Source organism: Parasteatoda tepidariorum, chromosome 2 (assembly GCF_043381705.1).
Source record: "Parasteatoda tepidariorum isolate YZ-2023 chromosome 2, CAS_Ptep_4.0, whole genome shotgun sequence".
NCBI lineage: Eukaryota > Metazoa > Arthropoda > Arachnida > Araneae > Theridiidae > Parasteatoda > Parasteatoda tepidariorum.
In genome coordinates, this window is record NC_092205.1 from 103,402,739 (window position 1) to 103,424,693 (window position 21,955).

The window sequence follows — 21,955 nt, forward strand, 5'->3', positions numbered from 1 at the left end:
AGATCAGAAACACATCATTAAAAGGCAGAATGCTTTGGTGTTTTCAAAACAAAGCAAACGTTGCCACCGGCGGAAAAGAAATACAGCCAAAATTTGGGAGCCACGTAAGAGAATTATATATAATAGATAAGGGAAGATAAGGTCAACTATAAAGTTTAAGGAACAAAGTTCGAATTAAGAAAAGTTCCAAGATAAATCTAAATTTATTGAGGAAAGTGGAAAAGACACTGTCCTTACACTCTCTCATCAATTTCCTTAAAAAACACCCTATGGCAGAATTATTTTGAGCTATTTGCGACAAAATTTCTAGCACTAATATCTTTCTGCAAGATACTTTTAATAATAACAAATACGTATGTTACTAATTTACAATGACAAAAACAATGAGTTTACAAAAAAAAAAAAATTTTATTTTTTATTTGATAATGTAATAATTTTTTATTCTAATATTATGGGTGATAATGTAGCATTTTGTTGGAGGGGAAGGGGATGCACAAATCATTTCCTTCTTCGCATTACGTAAATAATCACAATAAAAAAAGTAATAAAAACCTTGAAATCCGTAGTAATAGCCCAAAAAGATCGATGATGAAATTTCGATATAATTATTGCCTTAAGAAGTAAATACTCAAACGCACAATTTGAATTTTCCATATCGTTTGAAATATATCGGCCATGTGAAAAAAAATATCAATAACTGCCGAAAATACAAACGAAACATTACACCGATTTACGATACTATAGTCGTAAATTTAGCATGTTAAAAAGTGATTATCTAAATGCATGATTCAAATATTACATGTAAATTTCCATAGAAAATAAAAGTAATTTTTTTCTTTTACTTTTCAAAAGAAAAATCTTTCTTCAAGAACGTTGCGATTCTGCCACGGTAAAATAACATACTTTAAGTTTTTGACAGATAAAATTTTTAATAGCTTCAAATATTTCTGACTTCAGATATCAACTTTATGTTATCAAATATATTGTTATTAAAGTGCTTTATAGTAAATTATATTTACCATTTTGGTATAAAGCACTTTACATCTTCAAAGAATGCAAGCGTTAAATTTTATCACATAGTACGAGGCCTGTCTAAAAAGTATCCGACCTTTGGCCGGAAAAAATATTTCGAATACTTGACGGAGTTGGGACCCTAATACCCTTCAAAGTAGGCCCCTTGTGCTTGCACACACTCAGCCCACCGATCCTTCCACTGCTGGAAACACCTCTGGAAGTCTTCTTTTGGAATGGTGTTCAGCTCCGTCGTCGCGTTCCGCACTATCTCTTCTCTACTCTCAAAACTGGATCCTTTCAGTGGCGTCTTCAATTTTGGATACAACCAGAAGTCTCAAGGAGACAGGTCTGGAGAGTAGAGAGGTTGGCGAACGGTTGTAATTCCATGTTTGGCTAAGAAAGTGTGGATCAATTGGGATGAATGTGCAGAGGCGTGCTTTTTGTTCCGGCGACAACAACTTGGGTACGAATTTTGCAGCCACTCGGTTCATGTTCAAATCTTCACGCAAAATTGCATGTGCAGAATCTTTACTCACTCCAACCTCTTCTGCAATCTCCCGCACTGTCAAACGACGATCTGCCATCACCAAATTTCACAACCTCTCAACATTAACTGCACTCTGAGCAGTTTGAGGCCTGCCACAACGTTGCTCACTCTCCGCTGATGTGCGGCCATCTTTGAATCGGTTGAACCACTCCTTAATTTGTGTTACACCCATCGCTTCTTCTCCAAACACCTGCTGAATCTTACGAATTGTTTGGCTTTGAGAATCACCAAGCTTTTGACAGAATTTCATGCAGTATCTTTGCTCAATTCGTTCAGTCATCTTGCGAGAAAACTAAATCCGACGAACACTACGAACAGCACCTTACTTGGCGACCACCAGCCAGCGAGTTGCACAAGCGAACACGGTGAAAAAATTCAGTCATGTGCATTAAGGTTCCTCCTTCCACTGTGCACTAAGGCGCCGCCTTAGAGTCACTACTTTGCGCAGGAAAAATTAAGGTCGGATACTTTTTAGACAGGCCTCGTATAGTGAACAAGTGCCACTTGCAATAACTAACGAATTTGGATGAGCGACCTTTGCCAAATAATGCTATACTTCTCATTTTTTAATCACACATGTGTTGAGGCCTCAAGAGGACGAGAGAAGGTGAGTGAACGAACGAATGAATTGGTCTGTCTTCAGGAACATATACAGTTTCACCATAAGCATCAGGGGGGAAGGTGGGCGCACGATGCGCTCACTTAAAGCTTAGGGGGAAATTTTTACACTAAATAAAACAAATAGTTTGGGGGGGAATTTAGAATTTGCCCAAGAACTTGGGGGGGATGGAGGCCACTGATAAGTATTGTCCTAAATTAATAAACATTTTAAGCACTTATGACAGTTGGGGAAAAAAAATTTTCACTCTGCTTTGTAGTTCTCTTTGTTCTCCTAAAACATGTTTAAGAACACTTTTTAAGTATTTTAAGCACAAATCAGAATCCAGAATTCAAATGGACTTTTGTTTCAACTAATTCTAATGAGCAAAAAATTTAATTTAAAGAAAATTTTTTGCATGGAACTGGTGCAGAGCAGTTCTGTTAGAAATATGCTCTAGTACATTCTCAACCTTTTTTTGTGGCGGTACACTTTTAACAATTTCGAAATTTGACGGCACACAATGAAAAAAATGTTTTTTTTAAAAGTAGTTTACTTACCTATAATACACTGAGTTAAATAGTTTGTGATAATAATTTTGAATGTAAAATAAAATAATATGTACTACAAAAGCATGTTTATTAAGAGATTAATTATTTCTTTCGACTAATTTTCTCACTTTTCTTTAATTTAAACTTTACTCATAATAAAAAAAAGCATTACAATTTTTATTGTATCATTTCTAATATTTGGGGGCACATTTTAAAAATTTAGCGGCACACAAAAGTGGTTGAGAATCACTGCTCTAGTAATTATCAACAAACATAATTACAAGAACTGCATTGATACAGAAATAACTTCATGATATATATTAATTTAAAATGAGTGATTTTATTGTGTTAAGCTCTTTCTAAACATTCCGTTGCCTAACCTTCATCACTTGTAACTAGCTAATGGATAATTGGGATCAGTATAACATCATTTGTAATTAGTTTGTAATTTTTCTTCCATTTTATTTCGAGTAAGCCTAGCCTATCAATTCTCTTTCACAAAGAAATATTTGGTTTATTTCTTACTTAACACAATGCCATGTAAAACATAAGTTATGCGACAAATTTGCCATATATACAAAACAATAAATCCAGGTACTCAAAGTTTTCCCCATGGGTGGCCACCCTGCAAAACTATGTGATAATACGATGTAATAACTGCCGAATAATAACTTGGGATTTCTGATAAAATTGGCAGAAAAAAGTAATTAATTAAAAATGTGCAATTCGTAACTAATGAGTCAGAATATTACGTTAAATGTATCGGAACTTTATAACCGCATAAAGATTAGCTGTAAATGCCAAAAGAACAATTTAAACATTACTTGGATTTACAATGAAATCTGTAAAAATAGAGCTAGTAAAAAAAAATTATTACTGAAAATCGAAATGCGTGCATATTCCTTAAAACTTGCAGAATTCTGTATAATAACCGCTAAAAAAACATTTGAGAAACAACATGGATTTACTGTACCCATAATCTTGAGTAAATAAAAGACGCAGATAATAAAGTACTATTATCATCATCATCATCAATGGCTTGACAGTCTAGAGTGGGCCTTGGCCTTTTCAAGAAGTTTTCCCTGGTTAACCTTTTTTTAGCTAGTGTTTTCCAATATTTAGTTTTTAAGACCTGGCTTTGAAAACTCTTTTTGTGGTACGATCTTCGTCCATTCTGATAATGTGGCCTGCCCATTTTATTCTTTGTCGTTAAAGTATATTTCATAAAATTCTCAGGGATGAAATAGCAACATAATCATTTTGAAAGAGATAAAAAAAAGGGGGGTTTCGAGCAATTAAAATTTGACTTTTGAAGCAGATTGGAAAAAATAGTGTGCTCCAATAAAATCATTTGCAACACCTCTGAGTAATCCGAATTTATTCAATTAAAAAATATTGTCACTTTATACATCAAATAAACATAGCAGACCAGAAAAAGAAAGGTTTTTGCATAATGAAAGGCACTGAAAGGCTTTGCTCGAAATTATAAAACAATAATTTCAAATGTTTTTTTTAAAAAAACTGAGAAAGAAAATTCGATTAAAAAAAAACCTAACATATTAATTCTCTCAGGGTAGACATTTCATGTTCTTATGATGGTCGATCCAGGAAAAAAATCTGGGTTCTACTGTTATTTAAATCTTATTTTCTGATCGTATTTATAAAAAAAAAAATTTAATCTTTCAAAGAATCCTATTTTTTGATAAAGAGGCTGAAATTCGAGACAAAAGCGAAAAAGACGGAAATCTGTTAAAAAAAAGGGGGAAATCTGATCCCTGAACCCACTATTGTGCAAGCACAAATTACGTTTTCAAAAGCTCACGAGTGAAATCCTGCAATTTGATAGGGTATAAAATTCTATGACTATGTGTATGACTTCATAGGCTGTTATTGAAACAATTAATATTGAATACTTTTCAAATTACACTTACCCCTTTAACTCCTTTCTTAAGTTTGTCATCAATGAAGAGGGAGAGATATTCTGGTGACTTAGGATTGAGATTTAGAAAAAATTCAAAGTCTCCAGCAATCATTTGTTTGAAGTATCTGTCACCATTGAAAGAATGGAAGAGAAAGTGATCAAAACGATCTTTCAAGTCCAGTAGATTCTAAAAATAAGTAAGATACAATTACTTTATAATACACTACTACCCTATATCAATTCAGAAAGATTCTGTCAATAGTTAAAAACCAAACACAAGATCAAACCATAGAGCTTAAATTTATTCATCTTGAATAAATAAATATTTTAAAATTAAGGTAGAAAAGTTGGCGTGAAAAAGTTATACTTGCAATCAAGAACTTTTAACTATATTTAAATAATGTCTATAACTTTCTCTAACTCTTATGAACTGAATTAACATGCAAAAATGTATTGATAGTAATGTTTTAGTAGCATTCTTGCAGCTGTTTCACATCTCATGAAAATCAGCCTCAACACATTTGATTTTTTTCACAGTTATCCTAATAGGTCTCTTATTACAAGTAATGTTTCATTAGAATTTAAATAAACTGGGCGAAAAGGTGATCATACAGATAAGCTTTAAAACTTGATTAGCTAGCCATATGCCACTTACACATTTTGTCAGATAAACATTAGATTGAGTTAATATCTAATAAATTATTCTAAACAAATAATAACACATACAAATACATAATAGCTTAAAAATCACATCCATTTTCATAAGACTAAAAACTGTTTGGTTTTTTTTTCCAAAATTGTTTTATAGAAATTTAAGTTGAATTATACCACAAAACATTCGGAAGAGGGGTTTGATTAAGTTGTACATATTTATTTTTAAAGGGAAAACTTATTCAGGCGAAAATCTAATTCTTAAGGACAAAAAGCCAACCTTTGTTAAATAAAATTAAAAAGAAAAACTATATATAATGATATGTGATAAAATGTTTTTTAATTGTACTTTTAATCACTTCTATTTGCTGACATTTCAAAAAAAAAAAAACTTTTTTTTCTCTACACAATAAAATTAGAAAAAAAGTGCAAATTTTCACTTCTTTTGAATAATAAATTTTAACTCACTTTACAATTTACAATCAGACAAATCAGAGGCACAATAATTTCTTGATTATAATAACAGACAAAGAATTAATACCACACATTGGTATTAATAATAAACAAAAATTACATCAGCAAGAAAAGTGCATCCAATTTAAATGAAAAAATTTTTTTTTTAATATATCAGGGTTGATAGTGCACCCAAGTTAAAATTGCAGAAAATTTTCTAAGTCAAAAAAAAAAAAAAGTTAAATTGAAAAATTAGAAAAAAACTTAAACAAGGTTTTTCTCCTTTTTCTTAATATTTATTAGCTTACTTAAAATATATTTAAAATTTTACATATACCTATACTAGGGGTGCACAACCTGCGGCCCTTCGACTGCTGAAGTGTGGCCCGCGAGAGTTTCTAAACACAATAAAAAAATTTTAATCGCACCTTTAAGTCATCACGTTTTGACCCAATCAATTTTAACAGATTCCTTAGTAAATGTACGTTTAACGCGCTTTCTTGAAGCAGAATTTATCGTAAATATAAATGATATTTTTTAAACAGTTATTTCCGCTATTCTACATGATTTTGAAAATTCCGAATTTTTATTACGACGCGAGTTTCAGATCGCAAATTTAAATAATCACTTTTTGTGCACTTTATTTGTGACGATTTCATCTTAAATCTAAGTGATTTTTTATCTTTTTTTTGCAATTCTTTCTTTTTTTTCAAAAATTTTTCTCGGCAGTTATTGCTATGTGTTTCCACGTATTAAAAAAAATTCCAATTAATCTGTTACGACATGCAAATTCTAAATCATGCATTTGACTCGCTTTTTTCGTGCTGAGTTCAGCATAAATATATTTTTTCCTAATTATTTCTATACTTTTCCTCGTGATTTTGACGATCCCGTTATTTAACTATGATGTTATTACGACACGTGATTGTTAATCACGCAATTAAATAATCACTTTTTGATACGGTATTACGGTACAGTTTTATCGTAAATCCTAGTTATTTTTCCTTCGTTTTTATTTCCGCAACGAATATGATTTGGTCGAATGTGGTAATGAATTGTGATTTGATCAAAAACCAAATATTCGGCAAAAAAAAGAAGAAAAAATCTATTGAACGCCGTTCACTTGGGGCCAAATAGCAAAATCTTTTAGCAGTATAGCAACACTGAAACTAAAATTTCAATGCTCAGAATAATATTTCCTGGAAAAACGTAAATTAACTCTAAAAAATAAGGCCAATCAAGAACGTTTTTGAAAATGTCGAAAAGCGAAACAGAGAACATAAAAATCAATCTTAATTTTTGAAAATTTTTTTTAAAGCTGAACATCTCAATTTTTCAATTACCAGAAAAAGCCAAGAAAAAAGAATTAAGTCAACAGAAATGCTATTAAAAATTACTGCGTTATAATGAAAACGTCTAAAAAAAGTTTTTTTTTTTTTTAAAGAAAATAAAAAGATAGAAAAAATGTTCTTAATTTTTTAAGTGAAAATCTTATGCCGAAAATCTCAATTTAAATTTTTCTCATTGCCATAATTTTAGAAGAAAAAAAATTGCTATAAAATTTTTTTTTATTTGTAACTTTATTTTTAAAAAAATGCTGAGTCATAATAAAAATGCCTAAAAAAAGAAAAACAGAAAAAACAAATTTTTCTTAGTTCCTGAAACAAAACTTTAATGCTGAAAATCACACTTTTCTATGTTACTGGTTATTTATATTACAGTACAGGGAAAGAGTGATAATAAATTAATAGTATGAGACGTTCTGTTAAAATGCTGGGTTATAATAAAAACTGCAAAAAATGGATCCTTCTCAATTCTCAAAGTATCGAAAAAATGACAAAATTGACTTGTCTGATTATAATTTAAAAAAAAAAAAGTAATATCTATAAAAATTCAAAAATAAAAAAAACTTAGAAAAATGCATTTCTAAAAAATATTTTGCCAAATATTTGACTGATCATTCAACCAACTGAATTTTTCACAGAAGGGCCAAATACTCGTTACATCCCTCCCTAATTTAAATGCAATGTTATTGCAACTTGAGAAATTCATAAAATGGCGGAAAACGTGAATTTTTAAACTGCTCACTGTTAGTAGTTTAGATTTCAATTTTTTGTTGCTTAAGTGATCTTTTTCGATAAAAAAAAGGAAAATGTTTACGATATAAAAAATCTAATAATTAATAAAATAAAATAATAAAGTACATTACAAAATAAGCATTGAATTTTATTTTGAACTATCACAGTTTTGTTTTTATTTTAGGCTTTTGTTTAAAACCTATAAATTTTCTTCAATTAAAATATTTAATTTGAATTTATATTACTTAATTACGACTAAACTTTTTCCTACTTTCATTCTGTGGGCATTGCAGTTTTTTTTAAATTTATTAGAATTTAATTCTAAAATGAGTTTTCATATTGCATGATATGATAAAAAAAAAAATTTCTTTTCTTCAATGTTTATTTATTTTGATAAATCTATTGTTCATATGATAAAAATAGCAATTTTTTTTTGTAGAAAAAAAAAATATAAGTTTTTTTATTTTTGAATGAATTCTAATAATGGAACACTACTAAGTTATTGGTATTACTAAGTTTATTGATAAAATAAATGGAACGCTAATGTTTAAATAAACATTATTACATTTGTCATTAACATGTCTAAATACATGTGCGGCCCTTCGTTAGCCAACCTGCTGTGCAAGTGGCCCTTCACTCAAAAAGGTTGTGCACCCCTAACCTATACCATTTACACATACCTATGATGACCTGGAGAAGCAATTAAAATTTACAAATATGTCTTTCTTTCTTGAGTTTACAATTATAATAACTATTTATTGATAAAAATGAATATTAATCATGAATATAAGCTTATAAAGTATCTGGCTCTCACTTACAAACGAATAAAATAAACTGTGTTTTTAAGTTCCACCTTTGAAAATTTGATTTCCAGAAGCTTCTGTGATCAATGAGTTTTGGAAACGCCTGGACCTTCGATCTCCAGAAACTTCCGGATCACTGTCAGTGAAAAATCCGGAAATCTGGATTTTTTCCAGAGCACAATCAGCCCTGATACATGAAATCTGACTTGAAAAGAATACAACGATACACATAAAAATATCTAAAAAATGTTATAATCTTAAAATTTTATTATTCAGAGAATGGAATGAAATATATGATAGAAAAAATTTGACATCACTGTTGCACAAAAACAAAATGCTTACTTTTACAAAAGTGAGTGCATCACTTTTTCCGCCTTCTTCTTCAGTAACCAATGCTTTACCTTGCTCTCTGAGGTAAGCACTGACACATTCTACCATAGTTTTCAAGCCCTCGTGCACTCGGTTAAATAGTTTATACATGCATGCCAAATCTGAAATTACAAATTGTTCCCAAGAATTAAAATTATAAAACATTAAATAAAATGTGAGCAATTATAAAGCCATGGAAAGCATCCGACTTCATTGTTAAGGGGAAGTTATTTTCCCACCCAGGATTTCTATGGTTATCAGCTAAATTTTAACAAACTAACTAATGAAAATAAAAATAAAATACAGGATTCAAGGGTATTATTTTAATTATTCAATAATATATTTCAGACAAAGGCAAATTATTGTGTGAAAATTTAGTTGTAATTTCCACTGAATTTACTTCCATTTTTTATTTTAAAATAAAAATATTCCACAAATTCTGTGCTGTCATGGCGTATATTTCCATTAGTTAATAGTTAAATAAGGAGAATTTTAGGTCACTAAAACATTTTTAATAGAAATTGCACTCTAACAAAATTTCTTTTTAGTATTTGTGTCATAGTGAATTACAAAACTTCTATGAATTGAAATTATTGCCCTTTGTTACAAGAACTTAATAATTCAAATAATTCTTTTTATGTTGTGCCTTCCCCTAAAAAAAAAATAATGAGAATAAATTTAGTATTTCAGAAAATTAATAAGTTTATTAAGATATCGTATACACACCAAAAAAAGGACCACCCCAAATAACTTTTGATCTAATGATCAGATTTTCATGTTCTAGGAATTGAACGAATTAAAGGTTCAAATAGGAGACCTCAAACATGCTAATTAATTAGTGCAGCAAAAAACACAAAAATTACCTTTGTTTAAGACAAATTTGGATTTCTGACCCCCAAAATATAGGGGGTAACTGACCAATAGTGGACCTTGGTCAGGAAAGTGGTCCAAAGTTTCGACTCCTTAATGTTAGTTTTACTTTTTGCGCACCTCACTATAGCTTGAGAAATCATCATTCCTATTATCACAATTTTAATGCTTATGGAAATGAATAGATGAAGAAGTGCAAGTCAAAATGTTGAAGATAAACAGTAGTTAAATAGTTAAACAAAAATTAATCAAGTTAAAAGTTTGAAAAACAAAATATAACTACCATCTGTCTTCTGATTTTTAAGCATATGGACAACACCAGAATTTTCCATCTGAAATAAATAGAGCAATAAATTTTCTTTTTTTAAATATTTAACTTTGCATCAAAAATAAAATATTTGTGTACGCTCAAAAATTATATTTTTTCAACCTTTGATTTAAACTCTGATTCAGCTTTTATCTTATCTGCTTTCCTTATCAATTATTTTTTTTAAAAAATGCAAAAAATCAACATATTTTTTATTTCATTAATAAACAAACAGAAGGAGCTAAACAGAAACCTAATATGCAAGTTTTAGGTCGAAATTGTCATTTTTTTTACGTATAAAAAACATTTGCCATCAGTTTACTATCCTGAGTTATCAAGAGGAAAAGGAAAAAATTTAAATATATCTCTTTGTATGATAGTTTTTAAAACAAGGAACAACACAAAGTGACAGTTTCCAAACACCAGTGAAGTGATATGCCATAATTTTACCCTTTTTTTCTACGTAAATTCAGCAACCATCACATATAAATTAGCACAAAACACATGTTTAGTCTCATAATCATCAATGGCTCGACAGCCCAGGGTGGGCCTTGGCCTTCTCAAGAAGTTTTTTCCAGGCTAACCTATTTTTTGCTAGTGTTTTCCAATTGTTATGTTTTTAGGACCAAAAGATCTTTCTCTAGGCCATCTATCCATCTCAAATTCGGCCAGCCTCTTTTTCGTGTAAAGAACGAATATTCCTTGATCCAATTTTCAAGCCTTTACCAAATAGTCTCCTTGTAGTCAGTCTGTGGTTTATTTCTTCTTGAGATTTCATAACAATTTCTTTTTACAGAGTAGGGTCGTTAATCCTACACCCAACCTGGAGGGCCAGTCTCCTGATATAATCCCCAGACACTGGGTACCCATTTTAGTCGCCTCTTACCAACATGCATGAGCTACAATGGGACTATTCTTTCAAACCAGGTCACCACACGGGTTTTAGTCCCACAATCCAACAGCAAAACTTGGCAAACTTCCAACCACAGTAGATTATTATTATTATCACTATTTTTTTGCTGCATGCCGAGTAAAAATCTGATAAAACACTGACAAATTCTGCCAATCCCTAGTTATCTGGGGATAATCAGGGAAAAGGTTAATGAAATGTGTCTAACTATTTGAAAATCTTTTGTGAATTGCATATCCATTTAATGTGTTTTGAAGTTAACTCTACCAGACTCAACTATTCAAAAACAACTTTTTAAATGCCTCTTACAAAATGCTCTTCAATTATAACTTGGGATCTTTTCTTAATGATTTCAGCCTCTTTAAACCTAGGTTTTAGTTTCAGAGGCTCTGAAAATGAATCATTTACTATTCTCTTCCTACCAGGATTGGCAAGTTTTTGACAATTGACTGTTTCATCCAGTTTTAAACATGATTTTAACCGTCATGTCAAAAACAACTTTTTGACATAGTTTTTGGCCTCTGCCGAAACCCCAAAATTTTAGTGTAATGATAATTATTACTGCGTGTAGTATATACAGTATACAAGACATGTTAACTCTACTATTCCCACACTTTTGTTTCCAATTAAATTAACCATTAAAACTTTTAGAACATGGTATTAAGAGATTATTGATTAAAAAATTCCTTAATAAGTCTGTGATGATCTTTCCATTAAATTCATAACAGTTTAGTTTAGTGTTATCCTTTAATAATTTATTTAAAACATAGTTATTATTTTTCATTTTTGCCAGTTAGTGAGTTTTTTGAAAGTTTTTTTTTTGCCTTAATTTAGATAATTTTTTATTTATTTGATAATTTTTTTTATTTTCTCAGGATTAATATTATTTCTACATAAAATAAATTAAAAGATTATTTTGATAATTTCAGTTAAATGTATTTAATGTGCGTAGATTAGGAAATTTATAGTGTACTTTTTAAGTTTTTTTCGATTTTGCTTTGTAATAATAGTAGTATTGATTTTACAGAAATCTTCCTTTACTCAGATCTTTTATTATGGGAAATAGGCAATAGTGTTGCTACCTTCTTGTAGCTCAAATCATGTAGGCACACATTCCCGCTTTCACCATAAACGGGGATGTAAAATAAATTTTGAGATTGACTTGTGCAAAAATAGCCTGCACCTCTTAATGAAATTTTTTTCTTTTGACAGGTCATCAGGAGATTATAAACTGGAAAATATGGTAATATCAGCTGAATTTTTTTATTTTTTAAACTTCATTCTTTTTCCCTTCTTTTCTTTGGTGACAACAATATAAATATAAAAATAAATTAAATGAAATAGCTGAATTTACATTCACTGGTGAAATGGAAGGGTATCTCGAAAAAAAAAAAAAGAGCTTTATAAACTGTTTCTGAATCATTTAAAGCAAAGATCAGTAATGCAGTTTGACAGGTGGAAGTTACATATCAAACATGAGTACATAATTCAAGGAGTTAATAGAATCATGAACCATCAATTTTCCTACCCATTAAAGTAAATATAAATTTTCTCTTCAGGTTCAGAATAATTCCTTTTTTTTAGAATAGTGAAATTTAAGTTCACCTTAAGAGATATTTTGTGTCATAATTATCCACAAGCATTTTATCGACACATAATTTGGCAAACAATAAAAAATTTATTTGCATCAAAAGAAATTCAATGTTTCACTGCACGATGCAACTTAAAATGTACAGTGAGCTAAATAAAAAAGTAAATACTTTGAATAACTTTTCATCTAATGATCCAATTTTCACTTACTAAGGCTCAATTTTATTGGATCGAAGGTCTAAACATAAATATGCTAGTGCACAAGATATTATAAGCTACTAAATCTGACAGAAAAGCATACCTTCTCTGCAAAAACATACCTAAGTTTGTTATTATTAAAAGTATCTTGTAGAAAGATATCAGTGCTAGAGAGTTTTGTCGCAGGTAGCTCAAAAAAATTCTGCCAAAGGGGCAGAAATATCACACCCCTGACAAAGATAAAATTTTTAGACCAATTTTATTTGCTATACATTAAATTTAGCTATAACAAGAAAGAAACTTGAAAAGAGAAATACTCACTTCAACAATTGTTTTCATGTGTTTGCTTATGAGTTCTTCTTCCACAACTTTAACAATGAGCTCTTCAGTAGATTCATCAAGGTAATGTTTAGCCCTTTCTGCTTCTTCGTTAATTCTTTGTTCGACTTTATTTATGTAAACAGATGCACTATTTTCTTCAAGAAATTTTTGACTTTCCATCTGAAGAAAAAATATTTTTAGAAAGCATTTTAATACTGAGTTATCATACACATTAAAAAAGATCAAATAGAATGCTGTTAAATTTACTAATTCATTAAGGAATTACTACATGCTACTTCAACAAATAATCAAGCAAGGGAGTAGAATGTGTTAGTGTTGATTTGAGTAATCACTTCATGGCATGCTCTTTTTGCACATGCCATGAAACAATTACTCTAAATATTGCTTCTAAGCTTTTGGCTTTCCATCTGAAGAAAAAATAATTTTGGAAAGCATTTTAATACTGAATTATCATACACATTAAAAGAGATCAAATAGGATGTTATTAAATTTACAGATTCATTAAGGAATCATTACATGCTACCTCAACAAATAATCAAGCAAAGGAGTAGAATGTGTTAGTGTTGATTTGAGTAATCACTTCACGGCATGCTCTTTTTGTGCCGATTCTATCGTAAAGTTACGATAGTTCTATTTTTACTCTCATTGCTACCAATTTTGGGGGGTTTGTTTAAAATCCTGGTATTTTTCAAAAGAAATTATTAGGATACTCGAAATTTAAATCACATCATCCACTTTTTCAGGTGACAATTCCACTCTTTTTAGGATGAATTTTTTTGGTAATGCTTATACAAGGTTTCTAAAATGCCAATATCTATCAGACGATATTATTACAACAAAGGAAATTCAAATTGTGCATTAGAGTAATCAATTTTTGCAGCACATACTGAATTTATGCCTATTCCATGGTAAATTGATCTTTTTTTTTTATTGTTATTGATCTTTAAATGTGTTTTTTTAATGCACTTATTCGATATACATTTTTTTCATTACAATCCTGATATTTTTCATACTTTACTATTACAATAAACGAAATTTGAATGGTTCATCCGAGTCTTCCCTTTTTGAAGCTTTTTCTGATCTTTACAAAGTTTTAAAAATACCAATAGTTTTAATATTATATTATTTATTACACAAAGAGTCTAAAATCATGCAATTGAACAATCAAATTTGGAAGTATATGCTACAAGTGATTTCGTTCTTAATCCAGATTTTACGCTGCTCAGTTTCGAGCAGCTATTCTCATAATATCATAGAATTAACAATTTTAAAAATTTCCCTTCATAATAATATCACTAATAATATATGTACGTATATGTGTGTATATATACATATATTTTGTATGTTGAGCAGAAAAAAATTATTGGATACAAAGCATTATTTGCCTTCCCTTTTTAGATTTTATTACTGTTATTTTTGTAAATAAAAATTATTTAATATTTGTCATCTAATTTAAAAGAATTTAATATTAAAAATACCTGGTTGAGTAAAAAATTCAGTAATAAAAAAACCTGGACATAGAGAAGAAAATTTTTATTTGAAGCAAAACTATCTAATCATTGAGTTTCTAAAAAATTATCAGATAATTTCTTGTTACGGAAATTATAAGTCTGTGCAACTGGAATGTTCAGTTCAATAGATTGCCTCAAAATGTTTTTTGTTTCACTTTAATGAAATAAAACTCCATTTCATAAAAATGCAAAACTTTTAAACAGACAATTCCATGATTAAAAATATGAATTTACTAAATTTTCACTGGCATCCAATCTAAAAGCGTATAAAACTTGTAAGTTCATCTATAGCATGCATAAGAAAAAAGGATGGTTGTCATTTACGGATGATAAATAGGCATTTACAGTGGCGCTCACGTACTTAAGGACATGTCTTTATGAAAAGTAAAATCCAAAATTTAATGTTCACTCATACGTTTGTTGAATTTATAATTATGTATTGAAACAAATAACTTATTTTTAATATATTTTCACTATGTAAATCATTTATCTAACTGTTATACTTAAATTATGTAACCTTTTAGAAAAAATATGCATTCCGCATACTTAAGGACAATAAAATAATTACTTCTTAATCGTTAATAAAATTAATAACAATGTAAAACATGTAAAAAAAAATAAAGATTCGGAGCTAGTATTTAGTCAGTAAGCCTTTTGCGGCAATTACTGCCTCGCATCTACGAGGCATCGAATCTAGTAATCTTTGAAATCGCTCAGAAGGTATAGCTGTTCAGCCTTCTTGGACACATTTCCATAAATCACCTAAATTTTTTGGTTTTTGCGGTTTCACATATTTATCCACATCCATCCACAGCATCTCGATCGGGTTGAGATCTGGTGATTGGGAAGGCCACTGCAAAACCTCAATTCTCTTGCTTGACAAGAAGGCCTTCACAGTTTTGCTCGTGTGCTTTGGATCATTATCGGCTTGCATGATTGGTTTTCTTGAGCGAAGTTTCGTGTAATAAGGCAGAAAAACAGTCTTGATAATGTCCACATACACATGCTGATCCATGATGCCTTCGATTTTGACCACATCGTGAACGTGTCATGGCACCCCACACCATCACCGAGCCGCCTGCACCTTTTACAGTTGATTTTGTACACCGTACATTAAATTCTTCACCGACTCGACACCTCACATAACTTTTGCCATCTGAGCCCATTCTGTTGAACTTCGATTCGTCTGTAAATATAACTCGATTCCAGTCAGCCGATGTCCAGTTTTGGTGTCATTTTGCAAAAGCTAATCAAGCTGCTATTTTCTTCTTTGACATCAATGGTTTTTTCCTACATACGCGACCCATAAACCGAAACTCATTTAAACACCGCTTGATGGCATTATTGCTTACGTGCTTGCCTGTTAATGCAGCGAATTCTTTTCTGATGTCCGGGGCGGTTTTGCGACGATCAGCTTCAGAAATTCGATGAATAATTCAATCTTCTCGTTCGGTAGTTTTGCAAGGACGTGGTTTTCGGTATGCTTTTTAAATACTTTTGGTCATTTGAATAGATTTCAATGCTTGGAAAACTGCTGTTTTTGATAATTTTAACCGCCTACCAATTTCTATAATGCTTAAACCTTCTTTTCTCAGAGTATCTATTCGACATCTCTGTTCATTGCTAACATTTTTTTCCTTTACTCATAATAATGTTGAAATTTGTATTAAAAAAAAGAAACAAAAATATTAATATAATGTTTTAAAGCATCAAACAAAGATAATGTAATAAATTACACTTACATTGATCGATAAATTGATTGTAATCATTCAATAACTCATGATTAGACAAACTGTCCTTAAGTATAAGAAACTTAACAAAATACTATATTTCTTAAATAAACTTTTATGAAACACTTGTGAACACGAATGAATTATTTGAGGATTGAAGTTCAACTAAGGTAGAATTCGTCATTATAGATATCTTGATCAAAACATAATATTCATCTAATACAATGACACATTTATTTTGAAAACACAGTCCTTAAGTATGTGAGCGCCACTGTATTTTAAATAACTTGAAAAAGTTTTCGCGCTTTCTTTTCTATCTGAAACAAATTTTACTTCTTGACTTTCTGGATATTATTAAATCTTGCTGCTAAATTATTAATGAAGTATTAAAACAAATAAGGCAAAGGAAAGATGTAAAAGTGAATAATTTAAATATTACAATATATGTTCTTATTCTACTTGCTCTTATAATTCTTCATACCATATAAATTTTTTGTCCAGAAAAATAATATTTTATGTTATGTTAAATGTAACACAAAAAACTTTAGGCAGTCAAACCCCGCTATAGCAAACCTTCATGAGACCGAAAGTATGGTTCACTATAACGGGGAATTAACCGTACTGCAAACAATTATAACTGATTTTTCTGAAGTGCTCCCTTTTATTACACATTATTTAAATAAATGACCAATAAAAAAATACAAAAATGATTAAGAAAACAATATGTAGGAACAAAAAAATTTGTTAGTTTTTAATTTTTATGACTCTTCATCTTACGTACAAAAACTTTAGGGAAAGGAAACTGAGAAGCAAATAAGAAAAAATGCTTATAGCTACATTTCACTCATTAGATGGTTTTAAAAATCGGTATATGTATTATATGTAGAAATTTCAAAATTACCTAAAAATGAAGAAGACAAAAAAACAGTTCATAATATCCGATTTCCTCTCTTCTTTTGGATCACTATATCCATAAAAAATAATATTATATATGTTATAGTAAGGCACGGGAGTGAACATTTCGTTCACTATATCCAGGAGTTTACTATAAACCATATTCACTATAACAGGGTTTGACTGTATGTAAATTTGTTTATTTATTAGTAGAACCTTAATATAAGTTTATAAGTGGGACCTTAAATTTAATTTTTTTAAATTATTACTATTTAAATATATTTTGACTTCTGTTATTCTTAATAGTTATGCCATTTTATTCAATTTTATAAAATGAAATTAATTTCTTTTTCTTTGTAAAAGAATTAAATATTATCTAATACAGGATGTGTAGCCAAATCTTTCAACAAAAAATAAGCACTTTTTAAACACTCAAAAAATATTTTTAAGTACTATAAACATTGCAAAATAATTTTCAAAGACTTTACATGATCATTATAAAATAACTAGTTTCTAAAAAAAGAACTCTTTTCCCGACTACATTAGCCATTGTGAAATGATCAAAATATTTTTAGGTTTGATATCAGAGGATGGTAAACGAAGCCTGAAATTGTGAATATCTTGCAAAAGCAAGAAGAGTTGCACATGCGAGTGCAATAATCACACTGAACCCAGCTCAGTAGATGCACATGCACACTCGAAAGTATTTGCAAAATGATTGATAACAAACACATAAAATGATTGGCGCTTTCATATTCTATGAATCGACAATACACCAAGATGCATTGTGGTTGAATGAATTGTGGAAATGTTAAATGGAACAATGTGAAAAGCATGTATTTGCGTAATACAAGGCGAAAATTGACATGGTAAAGAAAAGAAAATCTCATTTTTGAATAAGGGAAAATTAAGCACTCTTTAAAAACACCCCATGAAAAAGCACCTTTAGGCACTTTTTAAAAACGCTACACACCATGTTATTATCTTAACAATTTACAAAAAATTTTCTTTCTAAAAATATATTGAAAAAGCTATTCTAACTATTTTTAAAGAAATTTCAAGATAAAAAACTGTGCACTAGAAAATATAATGCTCTAAGAATTTTTGTACCCTTGCACTACTAAGTACTTATGACCTATAGTGAAAGCTGTTAATTATGAAAATTAACATAATTAAATATATGAAAAGATAAACTAACTCTGTAAAAATCTGCAGACTGCACTAAAAATGGTTTCTCAAAATCTTCCTCATAGACACATCGATTATCGATTCCCAAGACCATCAACATCTGGCAGGCATTCTTGATTGCTAATCTAAAGTATTTCAAACTAAATTAAAAACAATATAAAGATACATATATAACTCTTCTTTAAGAATCTCGGTCAAGGATGTCTTGACATAAGAACAGTGATAAAAATATTTGAAATAGTGAATTGCTAGTCTAATTAATGCATAGAAAAATAATTTAACTACTATTCATAATTTTTCTTTTACTCGTTAATAGCCAGAATTAATCAACTGCATATCTTGTAGAGCAAATTTATGTGTGCATGATATTTCATATGTTCAAAAATGAGACTCCACAAGAAAGTAGTATTCCTTGGGGATACAGATCTCAAAATCAGGGATGATTGTGAGCCCAACTCAAAAATCTTGAAAATTTCTTGAGTAAAATCATTAATGAAGCATTTCAAAAAATTAATTCCTACATAAATTTAAAGCATTGATATTTTCAAAGCATGAAATTCTAAATAAATTATATGCAGCAGAATTTAAATGAATAATTATTTATAAGTTTACTTTTATGTCTAATTACTTCTATAATTCTACCAGAAAAAAATATTAACAAATGAAAGAGATGCCAAGTATAAATTTTAGTTCTAATATTTTTAAGTAAAATATACAAGATTTTTCATAAATAAATGTGATCAATGATTTCTTGAAACTTCCAGATCACAGTTAGCGAAAAATCCGGATTTTTTTCAGAGCACAGTCATGTCTGCAAAATTCATCAAAAACATGCACCAAGGCCAGAATAGCCTGGTCGGTAAGGCTCAGGGCCCATGTGCAAGAGTTCGATTCCCGCCGGCTGAAGAATCCCCATGTAGTAAAAATGCATGTTAAATCTGTTGAGTCGCAAAGTCCTCCATGTTCGCATAACAAATCAATACCTCTGGGGGTACTGATCCAGGAGTTTCCTTGTCTTCTGGATTGGTTCAAAATTACAAGGCTACGGAGTTGAACATTAGTAGTCATAAACGCCAATATTGGGTCGGCTGTTCAACGACGGTCTTAATAAATTAGAAAAAGCCTGTCCCAGTTAAAAATCCCAACAAAAGTTTTAAAAAAACTTAAAAATTGGCAACTAATATTAGTTAATTTTAAAAAAATGCACACAGGTAGAGTTTTTAAAAGAAGGAAAAGAGGCATTACCTATCAACCACCTCTCCTCGACGTTCACGCATCACCATATCCAATAAAGTTTCCCTAAGATGATCCCTAATACACCCATACCTCACCACCTGGTCTCTAAATATTATTAGTCCTAAATTGTAGACATTATCAACATTATTTTGTTGGACATATACTCGGTCCTATAATGAAAATATAAAAAATATCAGTCAAAAACATTTTTGTTAAAAGCATTATGTGAATATAATGACACATATTTACTCAAATTTAGAGAAATAATATATATATATATATATTTTTTAAATTTGATATACACAACATTAACTTTTTGAAAAGTATCAGTTTCAACCATGAATTAAACCACCACGTCAAAAACCTCACTAATTGATTTTACAAATTGGTATAAACATTGTTATGTGCATTTTTAACAGCAGATTCTGCTTAAAGGCGTTTAAACATGTATAATTAAAAGAAATCTACTTGAAGAAAGGAAAAAAACTTTTATTAGAGTTATTATAGTAAAATTTTTATTCCTTAATGAAGTGTAAAATTATAAAATTAGATTGTAACATTATTAAATTCATGACTTAATAAAGAGTTTACTGCATACAGTGTACAAAACAAAATACACTGAATACTACTTGAACTGCTACTGATCAGATCTTCACGCTATGGCACTCAATCTTAAAAGTTCAAGGGATGACCAGAAATATGCTACTTAATTAGCGCAGAAGATATTTTAAGTTACAAAATCAGACACAAAAACATACTTTATCAGAATAAACATATTTTTTTCAATGGATTTCTATCCCCCCTATTAGCAGCTATCTGGGAAACAGGAACTCAATAGTTTGGTCAGGTCTGAACTTTGGACCCCTTTATTGTTTATTTTTGAGCATTTCGCGATATCTGGAGAACTTTCTTTTAAAGCAAATAGAAAATGTTTTGCACACAATTATAAAACTCTTTCATCCAAAGATAATTCTATGCAAAATATAGCTTTTAGTAAACATTTAATGTTTTTTATTATTTTATTTAATAAGTCTTCTTTGCATCATTTTAAAGAATGCAATTATAAATGGCAAAATACAAAAGTTGAGCGAAATCAGTCAAATAGTTAGTGAGAAATCAAGTTTTGAAAAAATCTAATTTTTAAAATTGGATTTCTTAGAAACTATTTGATCGATTTAACTCAAATTGTGTATTTTGCCATTTAAAATTGCAATTTTTAAGAAGATATAAAAAAAGTGTCTACCTTGTTATTCAAAATTTTTTTTTCAACTGTTATTAAATAAAATAAAAATTTTTAAATATTAAATATTTAGGACTAATTAATTAATTAATTAATTAGCTTCAAAAGTTCTCCAAATATCAGGTAATATGCAAAAAGTAAAACTAACATTAAGGGGTCAAAAATTTGGACCACTATCTTGACGAAACTATTGGAACCATATTTCGGGGGTCAAAAATCCAAATCCATGAATGAAAAGGTATGTTTATTCAGAGAAAGTATGTTTTAGTGTCTGATTTTATAACATCAGCATATTTGAAACCCCCCACCCCTTGTACTATTAAGATTGAGTCCTATAACATGAAAATCCAATTATTAGATCAAAAGTTATTTAGGATTAACATCAAACAGCCACTTACCATATACATCAGAATGTCTCTTATCATAACCATGCTTGTTTGGTGATCATTCCAAGCCTGGTTAAGAGTTTGTAGAAAGTTGTTTCTTAGTGAATTTAGCACATCCAAACGAACCTAAACAACGAAACAAATTATAAAGGCATACATACTGACTCTAAAACATAGGGTATTTATTCCCTTATTAGAATCAACTATTTTATCAACCTGTTTCTAATCAACTATATGTTAATGATCAGCCTACAACTGCAACATTTACTTCTAAATTATTCAGCGTCTCCAACACAGTCAAACAGAGATTATTAGTATTATAGTAAACTAGTGGGCTGCGCCCCCTGCTCGCTAACCCCCGAAAATTGCTACGCAACCTAATATGGTTTGCTTTGTAAACCAAGCTCACTTTGCTCGCTACTAATTTAGGTACATTGCAAATGCACAAAATTCTAAGAATTCAAATCATTTTTTTTTTTAAAAAATTACATCTTTTTAGTAAATACTAAGTCATTAAAATAAATTTGAATTCAAATAAATGCTTGTACGAACATTTCTTTTATAAAGA

The 21,955-nt window shown here is 29.8% G+C and overlaps 1 protein-coding gene across 1 annotated transcript in view; it reads right to left on the reverse strand.

The window, feature by feature from the left end:
- The window catches only part of LOC107452044 (cullin 3), a 59,904-nt gene that overhangs the window by 30,504 nt on the left and 7,445 nt on the right, over positions 1-21,955 (reverse strand). The window contains exons 3-9 of the mRNA XM_071178083.1: positions 21,400-21,513; positions 19,771-19,931; positions 18,536-18,650; positions 13,182-13,361; positions 10,139-10,187; positions 8,959-9,107; positions 4,642-4,818 (exon numbers count right to left, since the gene is read on the reverse strand). Of these exons, the coding sequence (XP_071034184.1) occupies positions 4,642-4,818; positions 8,959-9,107; positions 10,139-10,187; positions 13,182-13,361; positions 18,536-18,650; positions 19,771-19,931; positions 21,400-21,513 (945 nt within the window). The remainder of the gene's footprint in view (positions 1-4,641; positions 4,819-8,958; positions 9,108-10,138; positions 10,188-13,181; positions 13,362-18,535; positions 18,651-19,770; positions 19,932-21,399; positions 21,514-21,955) is intronic.